Here is a 27,522-nt window from a genome sequence, read left to right as displayed (position 1 = left end):
AGTCTACTACCAAAAATTTCGTTATTTTGGTCACTTCGTCGGTTTCTCCCAACGTGATTGGGAGCGAGATTGTTCCCCTAGGAATCAGATGATCCCCGATAAAACCATAAAGAATGATGGAGGCAGGTTTTAGGTCTGTCTCGTCCAGTTGCATTTTTTTGAAAGCTCACTGAAACAGGATATTCACGGCGCTTCCATTGTCCACCAACATTTTGTGGACTTCGCATCGGCCTAATTCAGGCGCGATGACGAGAGCATCCTTATGGGGATGAAGGTGATCTCTTCCTCCCTGTGAACCTTAGCGGGTCGCGGCGCCGTGGTCATTACACTCACGAGGTCATGACAGGCTTCCCAAGCATACCTCTCCTGGGTACCTAGAGAATTCCTTGCAAGGTGTGGTCCTCCAAAGATGATCCCTACACAATAGAGTCTCTTGCGACCACGACGCTTCTTCCCTGGTTCCTCTTTATCTTTCTCCCAAACGGGAGTCGGGCCATCAACATATTCTTTGAAGTGCCCCTATTTGATGAGGTCTTCGATTGCCTGTGCGCAACCTGCAAGCATTTTTTGCGGTGGCACCGCCTCATTGGATTCTTATGGCACGACCCGATCCAAACGGTCTAGCCTTTGGCTAACCATTTGGAGAGTATTATTAAACCCCTCCAGGTAACTCATGACAGTTGGATCAAGCCGCAAGCTTGAAGGAATATCCGTCATGATACTCTGTTGGACTGGCGACACTTCGGGAGAAGTGTCCTCTTATACCTAGGGGATTTCCTTATTGTCATAGTCGGTTCGCTCAGGTTTGAAACCGCGAGCCATTTGTTGATTGGTAGGACCGATTAGTCAGAGATTTCTAATATACTAAATTAGGCCCTCCTTCTAGTGCCAAACTGTTGATGCTTGATTTTGACACCAATGACTCACACGTGCAAAGTGCTATACGGACTTAGAAATCACACGTGATAAGGAGAAATGAAATGAGACAATGAATGGGAAGCGATATTTAAAGTGGTTCAGCTGCTCAAAAGCGAATCCTACGTCTACTGCTATTGTATTAATAGATGGGTAAAATCAGGTCGCATGCGGCGAGCTGAGTTACAATTTAGTAGGAATACAGAGAGAGAGAGAGAGAGAGAGAGAGTGTGTGTGTGTGTGTGTGTGTGTGTGTGTATAAACTGTTTTAAGATCAGCCAATCCCGTAAATGAGAGAGGTGTCATTTATTTATAGTGGGAGAGTTCAAGGTAATGATTACGAGTCTGCAAGTGGGTAAGTGTCGTGCAAATCCTTCTTTGCATTCCATTGGTTATCTGCACGAGAAATATCCTTAAATTGCGTAAGGCTTGGGCAGGTGGATAATCTCTAACCACTCGCAAGCCTAGCACTCATCTGCTACACTAACAAGAACCATACCTCTTTCGTCACTGCGCGACGTGGCCGCGCCTGGACAGCACAAAACCTTTCTGAACCTTGATTGGCTCTTGCTAACGAGAGTCCACGTTAGCCCTAACTTTTCAGGCATAACAGTTATAATGGTGGGACTAACTAATTTTATTACTATAAGGAGGTTATTACTTAATAGAGGTGTAGTTACAAAAAAAAATTATTTTATAATTTATGTTTTAATAGTACAATATTAGGATTTAAATTCATGTTTTAATAGTATTAGGATTTCAAATTCAGTGCTTCAATTTCCTATTTTTGAAACGGATAGAAGATCATCTCTTGGAACTAGCAAATAAAAGTGTCATTGATGAAATTATAAATGCAGTTGTTGCATGGTCAATTGATGTGAAGCCACAGACAATTGTCAATTGTTTTAAACATTGCAAGATTAGGACTCCCGATGTTGATGAATTGCAAGTTACAAATTAAGTGGAGGAGGAGGAGAATCAAAGAGTCCTAGTAGAATTGAGTGATTATATTCGACAACTTCACTACACTAATCAAATAGATATTAATATATTTCTCAATCATCCAAATGAACAACAAGTCATATATGTTTTATTTGAAGAAGAAATCATTGCTACAATTAGACAAGAATAGAAAGGAAATAATCATGAGTATGATAGTATGGAGATACAAAAAATTTCGCGCCAAGAAGCTTTAAACATACTTGAGACGCTAGAAATATTTTGGTTTCAATAAGAAGATGTCCATACTAGCGAGTAATGTATCCGTAAGTTAAAATATGAGGTATCAACTCTAAAGCATAAATCATTGTCCTAAACAACTTTAGATAAATATTTTATTTTATCTTAAACATTTAATGTAACATAGCATATATTTTTTTACAATATACAAATAGTTATTACTATGTGGAGGCAACTTTCCTTAAGATGGAAATTAGAAAAATTATAACTTATTACAATGTGGAGTTTATTCATATTTATAACTAACCCAAAATGGGAATAGAATTTTTTATGACTATGTAGAGTTTATTCCTATATAGAGTATCACTGTAGAAAGGTTAACTATATATAAATATAAATAAAGGAAAATGATAGAGTTACCGAAAAGTTTACACCGAATTTGTGCACCGAATGACGTGACAAAATCCTGACCGTTGATTAATATTAACTGATAATAAATCAACAGTCAGGATTTTATCACGTCATTCGGTGCACAAATTCGGTGCACACCCATCGGTAACTGTAGCATTACTCATAAATAAAACAATTATTATATAGTTTTAAATTTTAAATTATCATACAGTATTTCAAAATATGAATAACAATAAATACAGTAAAACCTCTCTATAATCATAATGTTGGGACCAACTAAATTTATTACTATGAAGAGGTTATAACTTAATAAATGTGTGGTTACAATAATTATTGTGTTGATTAAAAAATTATTGTTTTGATTTCTTATTTTATAATTCATGTTTTAGTAGTATTAAGATTTCAATTCATTTTTTTAGTGGTATTATAATAGTATGGAAATGGATATCAAAGAGTCATTACAAAATTGAGTGATTAGATTCGACAACTTTACTAAACTAATAAAATAGATATTAATACTTCCTTAATTATCCAAATGAGTAACAAATTGTGGATGCTTTAATTGAAGAAGAAATCATTACTAGAATTAGACAAAAAGAGGAAGGAGATAATCTTAAGGATGAATACAGTACGGAAATACCAAAAGTTTCATGCCAAGAAGCTCCAAACATGCTTAAGAGTTAGAAATATTATGGCTTCAATAAGAAGGTGTCCATGTTGAGACTTATTACGTACCCGCAAGATATGGTAATAACTTTAAAACATAAATCATTGTCTTAAACAACTTTAGATAAATATTTTATTTCATCTTAAATATTTAATGTAACATAATATATATTTTTTTAATAATATACATACAATTATTACTATGTAGAGGCAAGTTCCTTAAGACGGACCTAGAAAAACTATAACTTATTACAATGTGAAATTTATTCTTATTTATAACTTACCCAAGTTGGGACCATAATTTTTTACGACTACATGAAGGTTATTCATATATAGAGTATCACTGTAGAGAGGTTCTACTATATATTTATCAACCACCAATTGGTGGTTCAGCAGTCAATTAGGACTCTTTGATATATTATTTCAGAGGTCGTGAGTTTAGTCCAGCTAGATTGTTAATAGGGTCACCACTGAGGGGATTTATCCAACTGTCAACTTCAAGACCCTAAATGATTAATTAAAATACGTACAAACTAACCTAGACACCCTCGATTACCAAAGCCCGAAAGCCCCGATGACAATAAAAAAGGAGTAGAAAATGCAATCTGAGTGTTTAGTGTAGTGAGTGTGTTTTAGGTTAATAAGGGCCACAATTGAGTTCGAAATTAGCCGTGCATTCTGGTTTTCAATTTCTGTTCGTTTCGGCTTGACTTCACACCAACGCAACTCAAACCAAGTTGGATTTTGACTTTATTCAACTCATAATTTATTACTTTTCCAAGGGCAAAACTCATTTTTCAAGACAATTCTTATTGTATTGTAGGCAGAGTCGCAGGCTTGTAATTCACCTAAGCCTTACAACTCATTTTTGCGTTTTTGACTTTATTCTGCATTATCACTCTTCCAAGGGCAATCCCATTTTCTAAAACAATTGTAAATACCCACAAAGGCAGAGTCTCAAGTTTGGAATTCACCTAAACCTTACAACTCATCTTCTCAAACAATGCTTGTAACAGCGGCTTTCTCTTTCAGCAATCTCTAGTTCAAGAACATCAAGCAAATCATTAAGGCACCTAGACTTGATTTGTGACCACAGAAAGCAAACTTTTATCTAGGATTTCACTTCTACATTAATTAGTTGCCCACCAACTACTCCATAGCTATTACTTTCCTTTTCACCACACAATACAAGTCAGTTTATAAGTGCATTTTAATAATACTTCCTTGCACTCAACCAACAAAGGTTTACATCCAACAGTTATGGGAGGGTCCAGAGGACCAGATTCAATCTTGATACTTTAATTTAGAGTTCGCATAAATCCTGGGGTTAGCAACCATTCTTTTTAAATGAAGTTTAAACAGAAAAGCACCTAGATCCTAATTCATATTAGAAACTAATTAAAAAAAATAAAAAGAATAAAATCACAACAAAAAAATCTGAAATGAACAGGGGAAAACTAAATCAAGACTTGGTACACCAACGGACATGATAAGTGTTTCTTCAGGTCAAGCACCACCGACAAACACAATCCTCATATAGGCTTAATTTGAAGTTGTCGTAGCTTAAGAAATAATCAATAATAAACAAGTTTACAAGTAAAGTTTTAAATCACAAGAAGTAATCAATCTTCTCCACTAAAAAGTAGGGAATTGGAATTTGAACATATAACTAATAAGCAATTACAAAACCAAAGCAGCCAACTAGCTCATACAACAGTTCCAAGTAAACCTAAAAATTTGAAATGATTCAACAATTCATTGAGCAGAAAATGGTACAATAAACAAAAGATCAGGGCTTTGAACATTAAAAGTACACAAGAATTCATCCACTAGGTTGCCTACATATAAAATTTGATGACTGTATTCCTAACTCCTTTCAAGCTAAAGCTGTCTTTCATGCTACAACTCCTGTCAAGGTAACCAGTTGAGTTGTAAGATCTTCACTATTCCACCTAATGTAAACCTTCCCAAGAACACAAAAGCATTGCAGCTGAAGCAAAATCTAATCTCAAACAAGCTGCAGTATGGGTATCAATAAAAAAAGGACAAAAAACTTACGAGAATAGACATAAGAAAAGAAGACTACAAACTTTTGATAGGAACTCTTACACCATTATACATTACATTTTCACAAATGAATTTCTCATGATAACAGGATAAGTCAGCATAAAGAAGGTACCAGCTCCACATCAGGTTGGAACTCGTGAATACAACAATGTTATGCCTGGGTTATTGATCCCTCCATCTTGGACTTGAGGTAGGGAAAAAACCTGAAGGTGATAATGGAAAAAAGGCGCCTGGAGAAAGTGGGGGTTGAGGCCCTGGACCTAAAATCCCAGACTGCGCCATGGGAGAAAATGCAAAATTGGGTGTCAGCGGTGGAGGAAACTGAGCCCCTGGAGAAAGCAATGGATAAGGTGAACGTGGTGAGAACAAGTTCATGTAACCAGTAGGAGATGACAAAAGGAACTGAGAGGTGGGCGATGGTAAAAGTGGAGGTCCATTCATTCGTGGGGAAGGGAGATTAGGCATCAATGGGACTGGACCTGGACCATTTACTCTAGGTGAGGGAAGACCAGGCATCGGTGGGTTTGGAAGCAAACCAGATGACGGCTGCTGAGGGTGAGCTTGACCCTGAACTTGAGGTGGCGGATGAAATTGTGCATGTGGATGAAGTGGAGCTTGGTTTCCCCTATGACCAGGATCTCCAAGAACATTTTGAAGGTCACGCATATAAGCTGAAATTGGAGACTCAGCTGTATTTGGCCAAGCAGAGTTGTCCCAAGGTGCCATCGGTTGTAGTTGTCCATATTGTGACATTGCTTGTCCATATGGAGCATGAGGCCTCATTAAGTTATTATTGTAAGGAAAAGGGGGTGGAAGTGGAGCAGGCATTGGAGCAGGAGCGGGAGCAGGGACCATAGGGGGTATATGAGGTCGGTTAATGGGTGTTAATGGGGGTGGTCGTATCTTCTGCAACCGCATACTTTGGGGTTTTGGTGGATTTTGGGGAGGCCTAGGCAAAGGATCTTGCGAAGGTGAACCAGTGAGCTGCTGCACAATGTTCCTAAAATCATTCTTGCTTATGTTGTAAACCTGAGGCTGCGGTTGTTGCCTATTAGCATTGTTATTAGCAGCAAAATTAGGTTGGTGCAAAGGACTCTTCCGTATATTCTTGCCCATCTTATTCACACCCAAATGATCATTATTATGCCTATTTTTTGAGTTATCCATTTAGAGAAACTGTACTCCAACAACTCTAAACAAATTTATCAAATACTCACATAATCAAACCATTGAAAGCTTCAAATAGAACACCAGAACTCCAGATTCAAGCTAAAACATTACCGATCTCTCCACAACAAAAACTCAAAATACTAGCTTTAGCAAACCAAGAATTGATTTGCTTCACATACCCACAAAGTTAAACCATTCAAAACCTTCACAACAAGTCCCACGACTTCACAATTGAATCTCAAACAGCATCAGTAATCTTTCAAGAGGACTTAATACTTGCTTCGACTGCCCAATATTAAATTCCCTCTCAACCCCAATAAGTCAAACAACAGCAAAATTAGAATATAAAAGTACCCAAACCTCCAAATTCAAGCTCAAAACAACCCCAAACCTTACTTTCAGAACAATACAAGCTTGAAACAGATCGAAATTCACAAAATTTTCACCAAAAGCAACAGAAATCAAACCCTAGACAAGATATATAAGCAGCAGAAAAACATACCCTTTTCCAAGTTTTATCGAATCCACAACACCAAACTGAATCAGCCTCAAATCTCAAGCTCAGAATCTTGCAACGAAACTAGGAATTCAAAATATTTCTCCAAGAAAACCCAAATCCAAAAAATAAAAATTAAAAGCCATATATGAACATAAATTATTCCCGGAAGAAAATTCAACGAACCCCGTAAGTAAAGCAACTTTATTCTTAGGTTTCACACACAAAAAACAAGAAAAGTAAAGAGAAAATAATGGAAGGGTCTGACTAGAGAGAGCAAACACAAAGAAAACGCCAATATAAAAAAAGACCCTACAGATCTTCTTCACAGTCTAATACGTTTAAAAAAAGAGCCAAGTTAAGTTAAGTTGAAATGGAAAGTGGGAATTACAAGAAAAGAAGAAACCCTAATTGAGAGAGAAGAGGGGGATTGGGTTGGGTTGACAAGGTCAAAATAGAACTGAAAATGGAAGAAATTGGAAATAAAAAAGTAAGTGGGTGAGGTGTTCGTGTAGGACCCAAGCGAGGAGGTTGGGGGATTCCAGTGAGGTGGGCTGACATGCTGACAATGGTTAGTCTTAGTCCAATCCTTATTTTTATCTTAACTGGATTTCCCTTCTTACGTTTATAATGTTTGGTGAAAACTAACCAATATCTTTAATATTACTACAATATATATTAAATTAAATAATTTCCTAATTATAATCATTAACATACAGTGTTAGGTCATGCTAAACTCGGAAGATTAACACATAATAGTGTGATTAAGATATGTTAGATTATAAATAAAACTTGTGACATGACCACACAAAGGAGTTTCTTTAATTGGAATTAATGTCATTAACTGTGTTGTTACTTGTTAGATCTTAATTATGAATTAAGACAAAGAGTTAACGGCTTTTTTCCCACTCAAATAATGATTTAATAACACTTTCTTACCCACGAATTTTTAAAATATCATTTTACTATCTAAGTTTATATTCTGGCGAGGAAGGGGAAGTCGATGAGTCTTTTGGTGGTGAAATGTTAGATTTTAGTAGTTGGAATTTATCAGAATTTGACTTGCAAAGAGACGGCTGCACAAACCCTAATTTCTTGATTGATGGTGATTGGCGGAGTCAACGAAAGTATAGCATGAGGGGTTTTGGTGAGTGATGATCGGATAAGAGAATGGTGGTGATATGGGGTCGTAACAATGCCGGAATCGGAAACATAATATAAATTTGACAGTAAAGTGGTATTTTAAAAGTCTGTAGGTGGAAAAGTGTCACTAAACCATTATTTGGGTGGGTAAAAGCCGTTTACTCTAAGACAAATTAAACTTATAATTTTGTATCCAAATTTAAATCAAAGTTTCATATCTAGAGATTTTAATTCACTACATAACCTCTAAGATTGATTATGTTATTAATCTGACATAAGCAATAAGGTTGGGTGTTTGTTAAAAACTTGATCTTGTTAGATGAGTAATCCTCGAAAAGTTTTAAGAAACAATTACTACATATACAAAATTGGATCCAAACTTTATATTCTAACTTATGTGATTATTTATGTGTCAACATCATATTTATTAAAGGGAATTCGCTAATCATATTAACTGACATAAAAAGTTTTTATCTTGTAGAGAGGAGGGGACATAGTTTATATGAAAATCGAAAAAAATCCGACCCAATAAGAAATTTTAAATTTATTGAGATGAATGTAATAAAATATATGTTTGAATAGTAATTTGGCAGGTGCTACTGCTACATTCCCACAAGGGCACAACCGCAAACCCTATGGGAGCGAAGTAAAAGGCTTAGGATTAAGGGGTTTGCTTTCCTTGTGATCTCAGGTTTAAATCACAAGAACGGTCGCTAATATTTGTTGGTCATGGACTGCAAGACTTGTTTTATTTCGGAAGTTTTGTTCAAGATCATGAGACTAGTTGAGATGAGTATAAACTAGCTCAAACACAGGATAACAAAATTAAAAAAAAAAAAAAAACCTGCGTATGGGAGCGGAGTAGGTGTGAGGCAAATGGTAATTGGTGAGTATAATTGGATGTTGAATATAATTAATTTTGTGAATAAACAATACATACATAACTTAACTAACTAACTATATATAAAACCTTTATTTGGAAGAATAAAGCAAGTGAAGAAGGGATTACGATTAGGTGGAAGTCAAACTAGGGAAGGAAACGGAGTTAGCGCCGATGTTTTATCAAATTGTCCAATCCCACTTTATTAATTTCTTCTTCTGGATGGTCTTCGTCGTCCTCATTGATTGTGGACTCCTATTTTATCATTTATTAACGCAGCGATCACGTTTTGATTTTTATAATTAAAATTTGGATGATGTGTCCCCATTTCCCTACTTTTTTTTTTTTCAATTAAAATAAAATTTTGAAACAAGGCAGCCTCCAAATTTCAACAACAAAATCGTCAATTAAATAGTCTTGAATTAATATATTAATAATAAGTAACCATGTTAGTCCAAAACAATCTCAATTTTGTCAAGCAGATGATAAGACTAAAAGTAAATAAGCTGCAGGAGCGTATAGAAGAAAAATGAGTTGAAGTTAACAGAGAGTTAGGCAAATGGCAGCATCAGCAGCCACCTTATACCTTCGTACACACTGGGTCTACGAAAATTGCATGAATGGCAGCCTCATGCTGTAAAACTCAATGAAAAAACTTATTTGGGGTGAGAGAGGCTCGAACTCTCGACCTCAGGATAACTCAAATCCAAGCTATGAGACCTACGCGCTAGCCAACTGCGCCACCACCCCAATGTGATGGTGATAAGAAATTAAAATAGTAGTACAGTAACAACCTGACTGAGCCATTCTTTCAAAAGAAAATTACCTGAATGACTTTGTGAATCTCATCGAGCATGCAATGACCAAAAAGCCCTTTTAGTTCATGAAATTGTGATTGAGTGGTTATATAGCACTTGAATTTATTATTATTGTGAAATTATTATTTATATGCCATTTTAAAAAATTAGTTTACTTTCTTTTTGTTCATTTTTCATTATATTTTTTTGAGAAAAGAGAAAGAAAGAGGGAAAAGGGAGGGATAAAAAGAGAAAAAAAAAAAAAACTATTTTTATATTATGAAACGATAATAATGCCCATCAATTTAAAGATTAAAACTCTAGTGCCTATTAGATATTTACTCTTGTATAAAGACTAAAATATCCTTGTTGACTTTTTTAAACATGGTTTTAACTTTTAATGATACTATGATAGGGATGTTTTAATACTGTTAAAACATGATGGGTGCATTTAGAATTTACTCATCTCTCTGGGGTGGAGAGAAAAGCCCATGAAAAACACAGGGCAAGAACAAGGTTTGGTTAGGGCTTAGGCTCAGGGAAGGGAAGGGCATGGGATGGGATGGGATGGGAATGGCGTTAATTTAATTTTGACTCGTTTTTCTCGTTAACATAAATAACATTAAAATCGCTCTCCTTAAAACGCTGAAGCTACTTCATCCCTGAGTCCGACCACCACCGCTTTCTTTGCTCTTACAAACACCTCTTCACTTCTTCTTTCTCTCTCTCGCCCTCTCTTCTTCCTTTTATCTATCTATCCATCTATTTTTCTGCTTGTTTTTTCAACAATACTACACTCTTTCTGCATTTCATCAGGTACATCTCATCACCTTTTTTTTTTATGGTATATTAATTTCTATAACATATTTTTTACAATTTCTTATTCTATTTAAGGCTAGATCAGTAACCCCTTTTACTTATTTCTCCTGATTTATTCATATAAACTGTTTCTCTTTCTGTATTAAAGAAAATAAAGATAAAACCTTGTTTTGGAATTTGATTACTTATATGCATTTATGTCATGATGCTATTGAATAATTGGCACATGGGTTCGGCGTTCTGATAAATTCGGTTCATACTCTGTTCATATTTTTATATGTATATTTTTGGGTTATGTATCAATTTGAATTACACTTAAAAGCTGTCAAGTTTCCTTTTTTTGCCATTCCGATTAAGGTTGTGTAGTCTTTGCTGAATAATGAATAAACTCTCTGCAGTATGACGTTGCGAATATATTAATGACTGAGTTTGGAAACTAATGTAGTTGATTGAAGTGAACTATTAAAAGTTGGAGAATTTATCAAATCTGAGTCATACCTGAGGTTACAACATGAGTACTACAAAATTTTTACCTAACCTGTAGTCTAATTATGGAAATATAATAGAATGAGATATTAAAGGTGGTCAAATCACCTAGCAATATGATAATATGCATGTTCCACATTTTAATTTCTGGATTTTGTTTCTACCTGAAGGTGGAAATATGCTTTCTAATTTGCTAAATACTTAAGAGTTAGGAATCCAATTACTTTTATGGCTCATATAGTGGAGGAAAGAAAATAGTTTTCATCATGGGTTTTTTTTCAGGATAATGTTATGATATTGTAAAATCGATTGTTTTGGTGAAGAATGAATGTATACAGTAATTTTATTCAAAGCTGCCCATATTTATTTGCCACCATTATTCGTAAATAAGACCTTGTATCGTTGGCAAGTGTTATGGGTGTTAATGAATCCTACATTGTGGGGATCGGTATTTATGGGTAGTGTTGAATACACGTGTCGATGCACTAGATAAGTGACAACTCCTAGATGAAGACTGAATCATTTATAACTGTGCTTGTCCACCTAATCTAGTGTATATACTTTTTCAGTCATTGTGATTCAGAAATTTGACAGATGATAACAGTACAATATGTGTTTTTGGCTGCCTAGGCCTGCATAAGAATAAAAAATTGCAGTTCGACAACAAATCTGTGGCCAGAGATGCACTGCTATCTGTTCAGTGAGATGCTGAGGAAAAGGTGAACTTCTTTGAATTTCTGAAATTCACCTAAAGAAAATTTGTACATAGGAAAAGTATATCTAATATTTTAATTTAGTTCAGAGTTGTCTCTATCACATATTCAAATGGCATCTCTGGGGAAGTCTTAATTTAATTCCATTTTGTATCCCCTGTCATCAGAACCTTATGTTACTCAATGGAGGAAAAAGAAAAAGAAAATTTAGGATATGCACCTCTGAGGGATTTTCATTTTTAACCCCATATACTGCAATTGACATTATCATTTTTGTTGAGCATATCAGGGAAATATATTAGTTATGAGTGCATTTACAATAAATCAAAGTTTTTCCTCTTGCTAATATAAAAATTTGCATAAAGAACTGCTCATTTTCCAGAATCTTCTTGTTTAATAAAGCTCCTTGATGATGTGGTTTTGGATAGAAAGGGTAGTGAATCCCATTCCAAAATCTTCTTTCAAGTTAGTTGAAAGATATTACATTGATCATAGAACTAAAAGTTAGTGGCTGAAGTTTTTGTTAAACTGGAAAGCGTGCACTGTTGCTCAGATTTTTGCTTCTTGATCATGCAGATGGTGACCACTATACAAAATGGAAGAGGAATAAGTATGACTGCTGCTGAAACACAAGCTAGTTGATGATTCTATGCAATGGAAAACGGGCAGAGTATGAACGATGCGGGTGCACATGATAGTTTAATGATGACCACCCTTGATCGAAGAGACCATAACAAAGGCCGTAATGACATTATGGCTCGTCGGCTGAAGAACCGAGAACGGCAGCGTAGATATAGGGCCCGGAAACGCCTTGAAGCAGACTTAAAGAAGACTACTGTTATAAATCAGCCACTGACACCTCAAGTTGACCTGCAACTAAATGCAAGTCTTAGCAATTGCGTAGACCGTGTTTACTGTAAACGAAATTGGAAAAAGGATGCGAGAAGGGCTTCTATAATTAAGGGTGAAGAAGATACAATTAATGGTTCTGTTAAACCTGCTTTTAACTACACTACTGATAGCCAGACACTTTTGCCCCCTGGAAATAAGGCAGAAACGCCACTAGAAAATAAATTTGTTTCTTCTCTGGGCTTGGTTAATATTGAAACGAATAAAACAAAGCTGCGGCGTAGAGATTGGAAAGCAGAGGCTAGAAATAAGAAAAGCTAATGTGGTTAATGCCCCAAGATGTTTTCTAATGAACAATGTATATAGAAATTGAGTGTCTGCTGACACCTGACTGCATGGCTAATAGAACTTACACTGTCGCGGTAAGTTAGTTTGTCATGGTTGAAGAACCTCTTTTGTCATGTTTCTGGTAATGTTTACAGTTTTTTTTTTTTCTGTTTGAGATGAAAAGGAGAAATGGAGAATCAAAAGATATACTGATTCAGAGATTCCTATGTGGTTATTGCTGATTTTGTACCCAGAAGCCTAATAGCAATGTTAGGCTGAAATTTGACATCAATCTGAGATTGTCTCCTTTCAATACAAGGATTGGTATATATGGTTCATCGTTACAAATTATGAAATTTAAACTTTTGCTTATTCAAAAGCAATGATATTTTTGTTGCCTAGTTGGTCTAGATGTGTTTTGAAAATGCTATGAATAATACTTCGACAATTATTATGAACGTAAGAATGGTAACCCTTGGTGGTCATAGCATATGTTTCAACTTCGTATTCTTTCTTGATATCAAGCTGAAGTTTCCATATTCTCCCCAAAGTGCAGTTGAAGTTCTTAGCTCTCTCTTTTAAGCCTACAATGAAACTTAAAAGCCACTTCTTGTAGAAGCACAATTGGGCTACTGCAATTAACATGTTTTTCACTTAACCCATTAATGTAGCCATCCTCCATGGGCCTTGCCATTTAAGAGAAATAGAATGAGAAATGGAAATGTACCTTTCTTCTGTTAACAAACCCAATGCAAAATAAGATAAGGTAATACAACAAAGGCTTCGTAGCTATGTTTTGCATTGTAATTACAAGAGAAGATGATGTAGTCCTTAAACGAGAACTCCACCAATTGAAAGAACAAACTAAATATATGACAATCAAAATAGATTATAATTAAGCAAAGGGTTTTTCCCTTGAATTAATTAACAAGACCATTTACAAAAGGGAAATGAAATGAAGCACTAGTAAAACCGAAATAAGATTATAATAAATTCACACAAAATTTTCTTTAGCATTATATGAACAACACACCCCAGTCCACTCCTCCTATAAATTTCATTATACATATGCGAACTTCTTAGGTTTACTATTACATTGAAATCACAATGTACTAAAAATTTAAAAATCAACAAATTAAATAAAACAAACAGAGAAAGTAAAGTAAAGTAAAACAAATTAGACATTATATATAATAATTCACAACTCAATCTCCTCATCCTGAGTTGTTGTTGGTGTTTATCTTCAATTTCTCATCTCAATGCATTCCTTTGTCCCAAATTCTCAAAGCTCCAGTCCCTTCTCATTCCTGAGCTTCTCACCAACCTAGGCTCAGTGTTTTCTTCAAACGCCACCACGCTTGTACTCTTATATCGGCGATGACCCTTCTTCACCTTGTTAGAAGAAACCAGCTGCATCGACTGCGAAGTTACAGGCTCTCTTATTTGCTCGTATGGCGGTGAAGCTAACGGTCCCGACCAGCTCCTCTCAACCTTTATACAACATAATTTCCTATAACGCTCATTATCGTGACTGAATTTTTCAGAATTGGTCCTGCATTTCAGGCAATTGAGAGTCATTGTGCTGCTATATTATTTAGTATATTTACACTATTTTTCTATTATCGCAGGAGAAAGAGAGGGTTTGAAGAAATGGAGGGGTGTGAGGCTACATGAGAGTAGAATGCATGCAATTAAAGAGAAGAGAAAAAACAAAATTTTACAGATAAGATATGATGCGTAGTTAATGTAACCTCTTTTGGTTGAGAAAGAATAACAACCATTGCTATGTTTTGGTCATTTTAATTATTTCCGCAAATACAGCTTAACCAATTCTAAATATAAGCTTAAATTTTGTTTAATATTAATTATAACTTATAATAACAATACCAATAAAATTTGAGGTAAACATAACTCACTATTCAATAAAGCCTTTTTGAATGGGAGGATTATCCTCTATTATAAATCAGTAGGCTTGAGCATGCCTAGTCGGTGCGAGACTCCAACTCTTCCCCTCACCCTTATTGAGCAGGCCTAGTCAGTGTGGGACTTCAACTCTCCCTTTAACGGTCAAGCCCATATTGAGCGGGTCTAGTCGATGTAAGACTCCAAACCAGTAGGCCTGAGTGTGTCTAATCGGTGTGAGACTCCAACTCTCTCCGTAACTGTCAAGCCCATAATGAGCGAGTCTAGTCGGTGTGAGACTTCAAACTAGTAGGCTTGAGCGTGCCTAATCGGTGTGAGACTCCAACTTTTTCCCTTACGATCAAGCCCATATGTTAGGTCACCCCCTCACAGTCAAGCCTGTATGTTGAGTCAAGTCTATTAAGTGCTTCACTAAACCTGACTCTGATACTATGATAGAATTTGAAGTGAGTCTAATTCTTCATCCAATAAGATCTTTTGAATAGGCAAATTATTTCTCTTATAAACCAGTAAGCTTGAACGTGTCTAGTCGGGTTGAGACTCTAATAAAGACTTAGCAAGTATATTTATCCTGATTTTAATTATCATTGGTTACTGGAATTTATATTTTTTATCCTGATTTTAATTAATCATAACTTAACAAAATACAAAATAAAAAATCTAATTAAAATCTTTTTCTTCCTCTTTTTGTTGTCAACTAAAGATAAAGGTTGTCGGAATATTGAATGATTGAGTTGGCTTCATCCTTAAGAAATAAGAAACAAATATTTTTCATGAACAATTGAATCACCGTGGATATACTTTTCATGGCTTTAATTCTATTTCTTGTTTTGTTTGTACATTGAATCTGATAAAATTATTATACCGCATAATAAAGTTAATTAAGCCATTTACCATATGCTAAGAAGATTCTTGACTTTATACTCTGTGATTTGATGCACTTCATTTTTTGTTTTTGGATGAATTCCTAGTATTCTATAAAAAGCAGTTCAATGAATTAAAACATTTTTATCTTATTAATTCCTACAAATTTCATTTTTTTAATCAAAAATAAAACTAAATATGTCCAATTGATATGAAATTATTAACAACAGTTTCTGATATATGCAATGCAAATCCTGATATTTATTAATGAATATTTTTTTTTCTTAATGGGCTCTTTTATGAGGTCATCATATTATCACAATCCTAAATTTATAAATCACCATTATTATCAGGAGTTTTGGCATAATTTGAGTAAGTAATATTAGACGTACAAACAAATATTATAAAAATTTATGTAAAAACTCGTGTGTGTGACAGAAAATGAATAAAAAAGTGAATACGACGAGTTCGACTTTTAAATTTTTTATATTTTCTCTTTCATTCATTCAGTGTCACATCAGTTTGTAAACATCTTCGTAAAATTTCATTTGGTGCCACACTAAAATTTGTTTGGACATCTCACATTATTGTAATTTGAGTAATTTAGAGTTTGAGGCTTTCCAAGATTAGCAAAATGCAGCCTTTAGGAATGTAAATATTCTTGAACCTGATGGAAACATAATCATTTAAGGATACCTCAGTTGGAGATTGATTACCCCTCCTCATTAATAGTATTAACTACTCATTAACTATGGATTAATTGCCCCTTGATTAATAGGTAAATTATGAATTAGTGAACAACTCCAAAATCTGAACATACACCTTTGAAAGTAAGTGGTTGACTTGGACCCTCGAATGTGCCAATTAAAGATGTAAAATTCAAATTAAAATTTAGCCCTTTCGCCATCACCCATTTTAGTGCAATTTTATCACTAAGATTGTGTCAAAACTCAAAAAACCTTGGTTAAATATGAGAAACTAACTTAAAGTGTTCCAAAATAATTCAATTCAAAACGATCAAACCCCAGAAATCTTCTCTTCATTTCTTCTACTCTCAAAGAAGACTAATCATAGAACAGAAATAATTTAATTAGGTTCAAATTTAGAACTATACATTCAACACGAAAAAAAAAAAAAAGCTATATCCAATTGATCGAGAGCCTAATAACGTTCATCCTTAAAGACACAAACCTAATACTCATGAGTTCAGCTCCTTGATAATTCAAATCATCTGCATCTGCAAACTAGACTTAATACTAAAAGCTACTGAAGAACAAGTAGAACAACAAAATATGCCTATATTACAGAGACTGCGTGCGCTACTGGGAAGCCTTAAAATGTCCCAGAGCCATACAACGTTAACAACAATGGAATCATATGAAGCTCTACCTGATGCCAAATTTAACCACTTTTGACAAACTCTTATCGACTGTCACCAACTTTGGCTACTAGGATGTTCTTGAGCTGCTCTTGGGTGTAAAACCGACTTCCCATCTTCACTGTCGCTTGTTGGATCATCAATTCATTCACTACTGACATACTGGCGTGATGAACCTCCAAGTCCAACTCTTTCAAGGCTGCCATTAGCTTAGCTGCAGGGTGGTTCTTTTTACTTGATTGAATCCTGATCATCGCGTCCCATCCAATAACCTTCACTTCAATATCCATATCAATCAACTTACTAGCATGGCTCGACATTTTGAGGTCTTGATCGGATGTTGTTGGCCCTGGACGGGATTCTTTACCACCACCGAATTCTTGCTTCATCGATTCCAACTGGGTTTGGAGATCCTCTTTATCAGATTCAGCATTTACAAGCTTGCTTTTAAGTTCATTAATATACGAAATTGCATCACCGAGAAGTGAAGCTTTATCCATCTTTGAAACATTAGGTACAACAGCTCTCAGAGCATAGAACCTCTGATTGAGCTTCTCTCTTCTTTGACGCTCTGCTTCGACATGATTCAATGGCTCTTCTCTACCATTTGCTGGCTTTCTCCCTCGTTTTCGTGGCTTCTTTTCAGGTTCCACAATCCTGCTACTATCAACCTCCTTAACAACAGAAGCCTCAAGATCAGAATGATCAGAATCGCCTCCGCCACCAGAAGACTTTACAACACCCGAAGAAGGCAATATCACACCGGAAGTAAACGAAAGCATCCCTTCGTCGTTACTTCCTCGGGAAGTAGGCGATCTTTTCTTCTTATTACTCTCTTCTGCTACCAAATGAGAATTACTCGAAAACAAATTACTCCCACTTCTCTTACTCTCAGCAAAATTCAATATCTCCCCTGATTCCGGCTTCAACAGATGAGAATTCCCGTTTCTGTGGTCATAAGCATATTCAGAGAAATTAAACTCTTTTGAGAAAAACGACTGTGACTGCTGAATTTGCTGTTGCTGTAAAGAAACTCCACTTGGGTTTTCAGTTAAAGAAGTTGAACTAGGATTCTCAAACTGAATTCCCTTAGAAATCTGCGGATTATTATTAGCAACAGAAGCTGAAACAGAACCTGACCCGGAACCCGAACCAACCGCTGGGGCTCCTCCTCCGGCAGAGTCTTTGATATCAAACACAGTCGACGTGGGATCATTAATCCACGAAGAAGGATCACTCTCTCCTTGATCTGGATTTTGCATGGAAGATGGCCAAGAACCGATATCCATACCATTGAAATTAAATAAAAATCGGACCTTATTCATCAGATCCGAGTTCTGAACAATCACCTCAGTGGAACCTACTTCAACAACCCCGTTTGCTAAGGGTATACATACCATCGTCTGTAACCCGAACACCTGCCCTTGTCTAGCCCGTTCACAGCCCGAATTCATAAGCCGTTCCGGTCCGCAAACCCAAATCGGGCTGCTGCTGAAAAACGCTTGACCCGGGAGCCCGCCTCCATTAACGAAAAATGATTGAGTCATAGAAACCAAAAAGAACCATTCCGTATCAGTAACTTCTTCATCAACGGAATCGTCGGTGGGGGCCATTGATCCAGAAATCAAGGAGTTGAGCTCGCGGAGCACCTTTTTACGGTGCTCCTGTTCAACAGCGGATGAAGTTTTGAGTTTGGCTTTGCCTTTATCGCCTTCCCCTTTATAGTAGCCATCACCCCAGCCCAAAAGGGAGGCGCCGGAGTAATCGCAAGAGGATTGCCAGAAGATGGCGTAGGTCCAGCTCTCCCGTGCGCCTTCGATCAATTGCTGAAGGCGTTGCTGGAGGGTTTCTTGATTGAAGGGCTGTGAAGACGAAGGAAGGTGAGTTTTGGAAGGGTCAGGTGTAGATGCAGAGGATTGAGAAGGAGGCCACAGACCGGTTAAATCAGAGGTCATGAAAGCTTCCATAACAGAACCGTTGTCGTCGGTCCAAAGATTAATGGTGGGTGGCAACCGGTAGTCCGTCATAACATTGACAGAAGAAAATAATTAAGATGTTTAGATGAAGAAGATGGAGATAGAGATGATGTTAAGAGACGAGAGGGGAGGGGGAGTTCATTTAGAGTGCATTTGGGTTTGGGATTTATTTGGAGTGAATTTGAGCTGAATTTTAGTTTAAGCAAGTGAAAAATCAGAGGGGGTGTTTCGGGGAAAGGAGGAAGGACGATTTAATCTGGAAAAAGCCGGCGTCTATTAGTTAGTTGAGTGAACTAGGGTTGGCTTTGGTGAGTGACACCTGACACAAATGTGGACATCTGTCATTGGTTGGGATGGATAGTGTTTTGAGTGAGGTGAGGTAAAGAGAATGTGAACTGTGTGGTGTAAATTTATTCTACTAAACGAATTCAATATCCAAACTAATATGATTTTATTTCGAAAAGGAAGAGAAAGAAGATAATAACATGAAGAGATATCATGGTTAATCATTTTCTTAATAGTCCGAGAATTAAATTTCTTATTAAAATAAGAGTTTTTTTTTTTTTCCTTACAAAATTAAAATAATCTTAACAAATGTAATTAATTACAGATTTAGATATAATAAGAAAATTTTAAAAATATTTATTATTTTGTATTCAAAATTCTCACTTGGGTTTACTCTGTCTTATTTGGAAACTACTTGAAATTTGCAATATTATTAATAAATTTACAAAATTAAAAACGAAAAATAATAATTAAAAACATACACTAAATTAAGGATAAGTGTATTATTTAAAGGGGAAACAACTTACACCCATCCAAGGTTTACCTCAATGACAAATTGATACCCAAAAGGTTTAGAAACGATAAACTAGTACCTTCCGTCATATGCTGTTAGTGATTTTTGTTTGCTAAAAGGATAATACAGTAATTTCATGTACAATCACCAAACTTTATTTGAGAAATATTAGTCTATTTTTTAATTATTTTTAGACCTCTTAAGTTTATTAATTTCATCAAATACCCTCAGAAAAAAGTTTAAAAATTAACAAAAAACACCCCCACCCACCCATACTTGCCAGATTCCGGCAACCACCTCTAATAGTAGCCGAAATCTGTCACAACGGTTTACACCACCCAGAAATGGTTGGTAATTCATCGATCTGGCCATCAACGACAACGACGGCCACATCTTTGGCCGTCGACGGCCAAAGATGGAGTTTGGTGGTCGTTGACGGCCAAATTTGGCTGTAGATCTGGCCGAAAAAGGTCATATCGATGCGTTACGACACAGATCCGATCGATCTATGTCGTAACGCAATTTTTCAGCAAAATTCCGGCGGTGGTGGCTGGAATCTAGCACTGCAAGTGGTGGGGGTATTTTTGTCATTTTACAAATTTTTTATATATTGGGCTGTTTAGTTAAATTAGCAAATCTAGGGGGGTTTTATAAATTTTTAAATTTATAAAAAAAAAATATCAAACTTTCAAGGACATTCTAGTTTTTTCACCATTAGCAAACGGAAATCACTAACATCGCATAACGGAAGGTATCAGTTTATCGTTTTCAAACCTTTTAGATACTAATTTATCATTATGATAAATCTTAAGTAGATGTAAGTCATTCGGCCTTAGTTAAAAATTGTGGAAGATGTAGACTTTTTCCTATTTTCTCGAATTTATTTAAAGCGAAATTGTATTAATACATAAATCTCATCTCAAAAAAGTGATGGGAGGAGGTTTATATTTCAAAATGCAGCATAAATAGAATATGTACTGTTTACTTTTTATCATTTCACTCCAAGTTCAAAGCACTATCTGGTTGTGTGTTGTAATAAAATGCCGCCGAGTGGTAGGAAAAAATCGGCTATTCATCGCTAACTCAAGTTAATTCCCTGTTTAACTATAGTTAGATAATATCTTAAGAGAAATATAATTAAAATAATAAAACTTACAAAAAGGACGCGTTGGCGTCACAAGAGATAATTGTGTCGTCTTGCCCTGATTGCGTTTTTGCTTCGCCCTTTTTCGCATAAAATATTAGACATCATTCATTCACTAGACATACTGGGCGTGATGAACTCCAAGTCAACTCTTCACAGGCTGCCATTAGCTTAGCTGCAGGGTGGTTCTTTTACTTGATTGAATCCTGATCATCGCGTCCCATCCAATAACCTTCACTTCAATATCCAATCAATCAACTACTAGCATGGCTCGACATTTTGAGGTCTTGATCGGATGTTGTTGGCCCTGGCGGGATTCTTTACCACCACCGAATTCTTGCTTCATCGATTCCAACTGGGTTTGGAGATCCTCTTTATCAGATTCAGCATTTACAAGCTTGCTTTTAAGTTCATTAATATACGAAATTGCATCACCGAGAAGTGAAGCTTTATCCATCTTTGAAACATTAGGTACAACAGCTCTCAGAGCATAGAACCTCTGATTGAGCTTCTCTCTTCTTTGACGCTCTGCTTCGACATGATCAATGGCTCTTCTCTACCATTTGCTGGCTTTCTCCCTCGTTTTCGGCGTCTTTTCAGGTTCCACAATCCTGCTACTATCAACCTCTTAACAACAGAAGCCTCAAGATCAGAATGATCAGAATCGCCTCCGCCACCAGAAGATTACAACCCCGAAGAAGGCAATATCACACCGGAAGTAACGAAAGCATCCCTTCGTCGTTACTTCCTCGGGAAGTAGGCGATCTTTTCTTCTTATTACTCTCTTCTGCTACCAAATGAGAATTACTCGAAAAAAATACTCCACTTCTCTTACTCTCAGCAAATTCAATATCTCCCTGATTCGGCTTCAACAGATGAGAATTCCCGTTTCTGTGGTCATAAGCATATTCAGAGAATTAACTCTTTTGAGAAAAACGACTGTGACTGCTGAATTTGCTGTTGCTGTAAAGAAACTCCACTTGGGTTTTCAGTTAAAGAAGTTGAACTAGATTCTCAAACTGAATTCCCTTAGAAATGCGGATTATTATTAGCAACAGAAGCTGAAACAGAACCTGACCCGGAACCCGAACCAACCGCTGGGGCTCCTCCTCCGGCAGAGTCTTTGATATCAAACACGTCGACGTGGGATCATAATCCACGAAGAAGGATCACTCTCTCCTTGATCTGGATTTTGCATGGAAGATGGCCAAGAACCGATATCATACCATTGAAATTAAATAAAAATCGGACCTATTCATCAGATCCGAGTTCTGAACAATCACCTCAGTGGAACCTACTTCAACAACCCTTTGCTAAGGGTATACATACCATCGTCTGTAACCCGAACACCTGCCCTTGTCTAGCCGTTCACAGCCGAATTCATAAGCCGTTCCGGTCCGCAAACCCAAATCGGGCTCTGCTGAAAACGCTTGACCCGGGAGCCCGCTTTCCGCAAATACAGCTTAACCAATTCTAAATATAAGCTTAAATTTTGTTTAATATTAATTATAACTTATAATAACAATACTAATAAAATTTGAGGTATGCATAACTTACTATCCAATAAGGCTTTTTTGAATGGGATGATTATTCTCTATTATAAACCAATAGGCTTGAGCGTGTCTAGTCGGTGTAGGACTCCAACTCTTGCTCTCACCCTTATTGAGCAGGCCTAATCAGTGTGGGACTCCAACTCTCCCTCTAACGGTCAAGCCCATATTGAGCAGGTCTAGTCGGTGTAAAACTTCAAACTAGCAGGTTTGAACGTGCCTAGTCGGTGTGGGACTCTAACTCTCTCCCTAACGGTCAAGCTCATATTGAGCAAGTCTAGTCGGTGTGGGACTCCAAACGAGCAAGCTTGAGCGTGCCTAGTCGGTATGAGACTTTAACTCTTTCCCTCACGATCAAGCCCATATGTTAGGTCTCCCTTTACAGTCAAGCCTATATGTTGAGTCAAGTCTATTAAGTGTTTCACTAAACCTAACTCTGATACTATGATAAAATTTGCGGTGAGTTTGATTCTTCATCCAAAAGGTTTTTTTGAATACAAAGATAATTTCTCTTATAAACCAGTAAGCTTGAGTATGCCTAGTCGAGGTAGGACACTAACAAAGACTTAGAAAGTACATGGGATTTGACCCCATAATCGAGTCAATAATTATCATTGGTTACTGGAATCTATATTTTTTATCCTGATTTTAATTAATCATTAACTTAACAAAATACAAAATAAAAAATCTAATTAAAATCTTTTTCTTCCTCTTTTTGTTGTCAACTAAAGACAACGGTTGCCGGGATATTGAATGACTGAATTGGCTTCATCCTTAATAAATAAGAAACAAATATTTTTCATGAACAATTGAATCACTGTAGATATACTTTTCATGGCTTTAATTCTATACATTGAATCTGATAAAATTATTATACCGCATAATAAAGTTAATTAAGCCATTTACTATATGCTAAGAAGATTCTTGACTTTATACTCTGTGATTTGATGCACTTCATTTTTTGTTTTTGGATGAATTCCTAGTATTCTATAAAAAGCAGTTCAATGAATTAAAACATTTTTTATCTTATTCCTACAAATTTCACTTTTTTAATAAAAAAATAAAACTAAATATGTCCAATTGACATGAAATTATTAACAATAGTTTCTGATATATGCAATGCAAATTCTGATATTTATTAATGAATTATTTTTTTTTTTTTCTTAATGGGCTCTTTTATGAGGTCTTCATATCATCACAATCCTAAATTTATAAATCACCATTATTATTAGGAGTTTTGGCATAATTTGAGTAAGTAATATTAGACGTACAAACAAATATTATAAAAATTTATGTAAAAACTCGTGTGTGTGACAGAAAATGAATAAAAAAGTGAATACGACGAGTTCGACTTTTAAATTTTTTATATTTTCTCTTTCATTCATTCAGTGTCACATCAGTTTGTAAACATCTTCGTAAAATTTCATTTGGTGCCACACTAAAATTTGTTTGGACATCTAACATTATTGTAATTTGAGTAATTTAGAGTTTGAAGATCATTTCAGGCTTTCCAATATTGGCAAAATGCAGCCTTTAGGAATGTAAATATTCTTGAACCTGATGGAAACATAATCATTTAAGGATACCTCCCCGCCTCATTAATAGGTTTAACTGCGCATTAACTAAGGATTAATTACCCCTTGATTAATAGGTAAATTATGAATTAGTGAACAACTCCAAAATCTGAACATACACCTTTGAAAGTAAGTGGTTGACTTGTACCCTTGAATTTGCCAATTAAAGATGTAAAATTCAAATTAAATTTAGCCCTTTCGCCATCACCCATTTTAGTGCAATTTTATCACTAAGATTGTGTCAAAACTCAAAAAAACTTTGCTAAATATGGGAAACTAACTTAACTTGTTCCAAAATAATTCAATTCAAAACGATCAAACCCCAGAAATCTTCTCTTCATTTCTTCTACTCTCAAAGAAGATTAATCATAGAACAGAAATAATTTAATTAGGTTCAAATTTAGAACTATACATTCAACACGAAAAAAAAAAAAAAACTATATCCAATTGATCGAGAGCCTAATAACGTTCATCCTTAAAGACACAAACCTAATACTCATGAGTTCAGCTCCTTGATAATTCAAATCATCTGCATCTGCAAACTAGACTTAATACTAAAAGCTACTGAAGAACAAGTAGAACAACAAAATATGCCTATATTACAGAGACTGCGTGCGCTACTGGGAAGCCTTAAAATGTCCCAGAGCCATACAACGTTAACAACAATGGAATCATATGAAGCTCTACCTGATGCCAAATTTAACCACTTTTGACAAACTCTTATCGACTGTCACCAACTTTGGCTACTAGGATGTTCTTGAGCTGCTCTTGGGTGTAAAACCGACTTCCCATCTTCACTGTCGCTTGTTGGATCATCAATTCATTCACTACTGACATACTGGCGTGATGAACCTCCAAGTCCAACTCTTTCAAGGCTGCCATTAGCTTAGCTGCAGGGTGGTTCTTTTTACTTGATTGAATCCTGATCATCGCGTCCCATCCAATAACCTTCACTTCAATATCCATATCAATCAACTTACTAGCATGGCTCGACATTTTGAGGTCTTGATCGGATGTTGTTGGCCCTGGACGGGATTCTTTACCACCACCGAATTCTTGCTTCATCGATTCCAACTGGGTTTGGAGATCCTCTTTATCAGATTCAGCATTTACAAGCTTGCTTTTAAGTTCATTAATATACGAAATTGCATCACCGAGAAGTGAAGCTTTATCCATCTTTGAAACATTAGGTACAACAGCTCTCAGAGCATAGAACCTCTGATTGAGCTTCTCTCTTCTTTGACGCTCTGCTTCGACATGATTCAATGGCTCTTCTCTACCATTTGCTGGCTTTCTCCCTCGTTTTCGTGGCTTCTTTTCAGGTTCCACAATCCTGCTACTATCAACCTCCTTAACAACAGAAGCCTCAAGATCAGAATGATCAGAATCGCCTCCGCCACCAGAAGACTTTACAACACCCGAAGAAGGCAATATCACACCGGAAGTAAACGAAAGCATCCCTTCGTCGTTACTTCCTCGGGAAGTAGGCGATCTTTTCTTCTTATTACTCTCTTCTGCTACCAAATGAGAATTACTCGAAAACAAATTACTCCCACTTCTCTTACTCTCAGCAAAATTCAATATCTCCCCTGATTCCGGCTTCAACAGATGAGAATTCCCGTTTCTGTGGTCATAAGCATATTCAGAGAAATTAAACTCTTTTGAGAAAAACGACTGTGACTGCTGAATTTGCTGTTGCTGTAAAGAAACTCCACTTGGGTTTTCAGTTAAAGAAGTTGAACTAGGATTCTCAAACTGAATTCCCTTAGAAATCTGCGGATTATTATTAGCAACAGAAGCTGAAACAGAACCTGACCCGGAACCCGAACCAACCGCTGGGGCTCCTCCTCCGGCAGAGTCTTTGATATCAAACACAGTCGACGTGGGATCATTAATCCACGAAGAAGGATCACTCTCTCCTTGATCTGGATTTTGCATGGAAGATGGCCAAGAACCGATATCCATACCATTGAAATTAAATAAAAATCGGACCTTATTCATCAGATCCGAGTTCTGAACAATCACCTCAGTGGAACCTACTTCAACAACCCCATTTGCTAAGGGTATACATACCATCGTCTGTAACCCGAACACCTGCCCTTGTCTAGCCCGTTCACAGCCCGAATTCATAAGCCGTTCCGGTCCGCAAACCCAAATCGGGCTACTGCTGAAAAACGCTTGAGCCGGGAGCCCGCCTCCATTTACGAAAAATGATTGAGTCATAGAAACCAAAAAGAACCATTCCGTATCAGTAACTTCTTCATCAACGGAATCGTCGGTGGGGGCCGTTGATCCAGAAATCAAGGAGTTGAGCTCGCGGAGCACCTTTTTACGGTGCTCCTGTTCAACAGCTGATGAAGTTTTGATTTTGGCTTTGCCTTTATCGCCTTCCCCTTTATAGTAGCCATCACCCCAGCCCAAAAGGGAGGCGCCGGAGTAATCGCAAGAGGATTGCCAGAAGATGGCGTAGGTCCAGCTCTCCCGGGCGCCTTCGATCAATTGCTGAAGGCGTTGCTGGAGGGTTTCTTGATTGAAGGGCTGTGAAGACGAAGGAAGGTGAGTTTTGGAAGGGTCAGGTGTAGATGCAGAGGACTGAGAAGGAGGCCACAGACCGGTTAAATCAGAGGTCATGAAAGCTTCCATAACAGAACCGTTGTCGTCGGTCCAAAGATTAATGGTGGGTGGCAACCGGTAGTCCGTCATAACATTGACAGAAGAAAATAATTAAGATGTTTAGATGAAGCAGATGGAGATAGAGATGATGTTAAGAGAGGAGAGGCGAGGGCGAGTTCATTTAGGGTGCATTTGGGTTTGGGATTTATTTGGAGTGAATTTAAGCTGAATTTTAGTTTAAGCAAGTGAAAAATCAGAGGGGGTGTTTCGGGGAAAGGAGGAAGGACGATTTAATCGGGAAAAAGCCGGCGTCTATTAGTTAGTTGAGTGAACTAGGGTTGGCTTTGATGAGTGACACCTGACAGAAATGTGGACAGCTGTCATTGGTTGGGATGGATAGTGTTTTGAGTGAGGTGAGGTAAATAGAATGTGAACTGTGTGGTTTAAATTTATTCTACTAAACGAATTCAATATCCAAAACTAATATGATTTTATTTTGAAAAGGAAGAGAAAGAAGATAATTTGGGCTTATAATAACATGAAGAGATATCATGGTTAATCATTTTCTTAATAGTCCGAGAATTAAATTTGCTTATTAAAATAAGAGTTTTTTTTTTCTTACAAAATTAAAATAATCTTAATAAATGTAATTAATTACAAATTTACATATAATAAGAAAATTTTAAAAATATTTATTATTTTGTATTCAAAATTCTCACTTGGGTTTACTCTGTCTTATTTGGAAACTACTTGAAATTTGCAATATTATTAATAGATTTACAA

The 27,522-nt window shown here is 36.3% G+C and overlaps 4 protein-coding genes, 1 non-coding gene and 1 pseudogene across 7 annotated transcripts; 1 reads left to right on the top strand and 5 right to left on the bottom strand.

Moving 5' to 3' along the window:
- Positions 1-4,929: 4,929 nt before the first annotated feature.
- On the bottom strand, positions 4,930-6,424 carry LOC116106574 (protein HAIKU1-like). Its single transcript, XM_031392947.1, has one exon. It carries the CDS (start codon positions 6,403-6,405, stop codon positions 5,401-5,403), a length of 1,005 nt encoding a protein of 334 aa, XP_031248807.1. The 5' UTR covers positions 6,406-6,424; the 3' UTR covers positions 4,930-5,400.
- Positions 6,425-9,588: 3,164 nt separating this feature from the next.
- On the bottom strand, positions 9,589-9,677 carry TRNAM-CAU. Its single transcript is given in 2 exon segments — positions 9,589-9,624; positions 9,640-9,677. It is a non-coding gene; the product is annotated as a tRNA-Met (tRNA).
- A 718-nt stretch (positions 9,678-10,395) lies between these two features.
- On the top strand, positions 10,396-13,079 carry LOC116106557. Of its 3 annotated transcripts, none has more exons than XR_004124330.1 (3): positions 10,396-10,540; positions 11,660-11,748; positions 12,319-12,378. XR_004124330.1 is itself a non-coding variant. In XM_031392930.1 (2 exons), the coding sequence occupies exon 2, from the start codon at positions 12,397-12,399 to the stop codon at positions 12,910-12,912; it is 516 nt and encodes a 171-aa protein (XP_031248790.1). In that variant the 5' UTR covers positions 10,396-10,540; positions 12,319-12,396; the 3' UTR covers positions 12,913-13,079. The 3 variants fall into 3 exon arrangements, 1 of the variants encoding a protein (XP_031248790.1); XR_004124331.1 differs by having other exon boundaries at positions 11,634-11,748; XM_031392930.1 differs by lacking the exon at positions 11,660-11,748 and having other exon boundaries at positions 12,319-13,079.
- A 3,697-nt stretch (positions 13,080-16,776) lies between these two features.
- LOC116106520 (transcription factor MYC2-like) lies at positions 16,777-19,279 on the bottom strand. The gene has a single exon (XM_031392890.1). The coding sequence runs from the start codon at positions 19,108-19,110 to the stop codon at positions 17,128-17,130; it is 1,983 nt and encodes a 660-aa protein (XP_031248750.1). The 5' UTR covers positions 19,111-19,279; the 3' UTR covers positions 16,777-17,127.
- Positions 19,280-21,117: 1,838 nt separating this feature from the next.
- Positions 21,118-23,146, bottom strand: LOC116106659 (annotated as a pseudogene).
- A 1,455-nt stretch (positions 23,147-24,601) lies between these two features.
- LOC116106538 (transcription factor MYC2-like) lies at positions 24,602-26,899 on the bottom strand. The gene has a single exon (XM_031392906.1). The coding sequence runs from the start codon at positions 26,827-26,829 to the stop codon at positions 24,847-24,849; it is 1,983 nt and encodes a 660-aa protein (XP_031248766.1). The 5' UTR covers positions 26,830-26,899; the 3' UTR covers positions 24,602-24,846.
- Between the last annotated feature and the right edge of the window lie 623 nt (positions 26,900-27,522).

Source organism: Pistacia vera, unplaced genomic scaffold, assembly GCF_008641045.1.
Source record: "Pistacia vera cultivar Batoury unplaced genomic scaffold, PisVer_v2 Contig52, whole genome shotgun sequence".
NCBI classification, from domain to species: Eukaryota; Viridiplantae; Streptophyta; class Magnoliopsida; order Sapindales; family Anacardiaceae; genus Pistacia; species Pistacia vera.
This window is presented reverse-complemented; position numbering and strand designations above follow the sequence as displayed.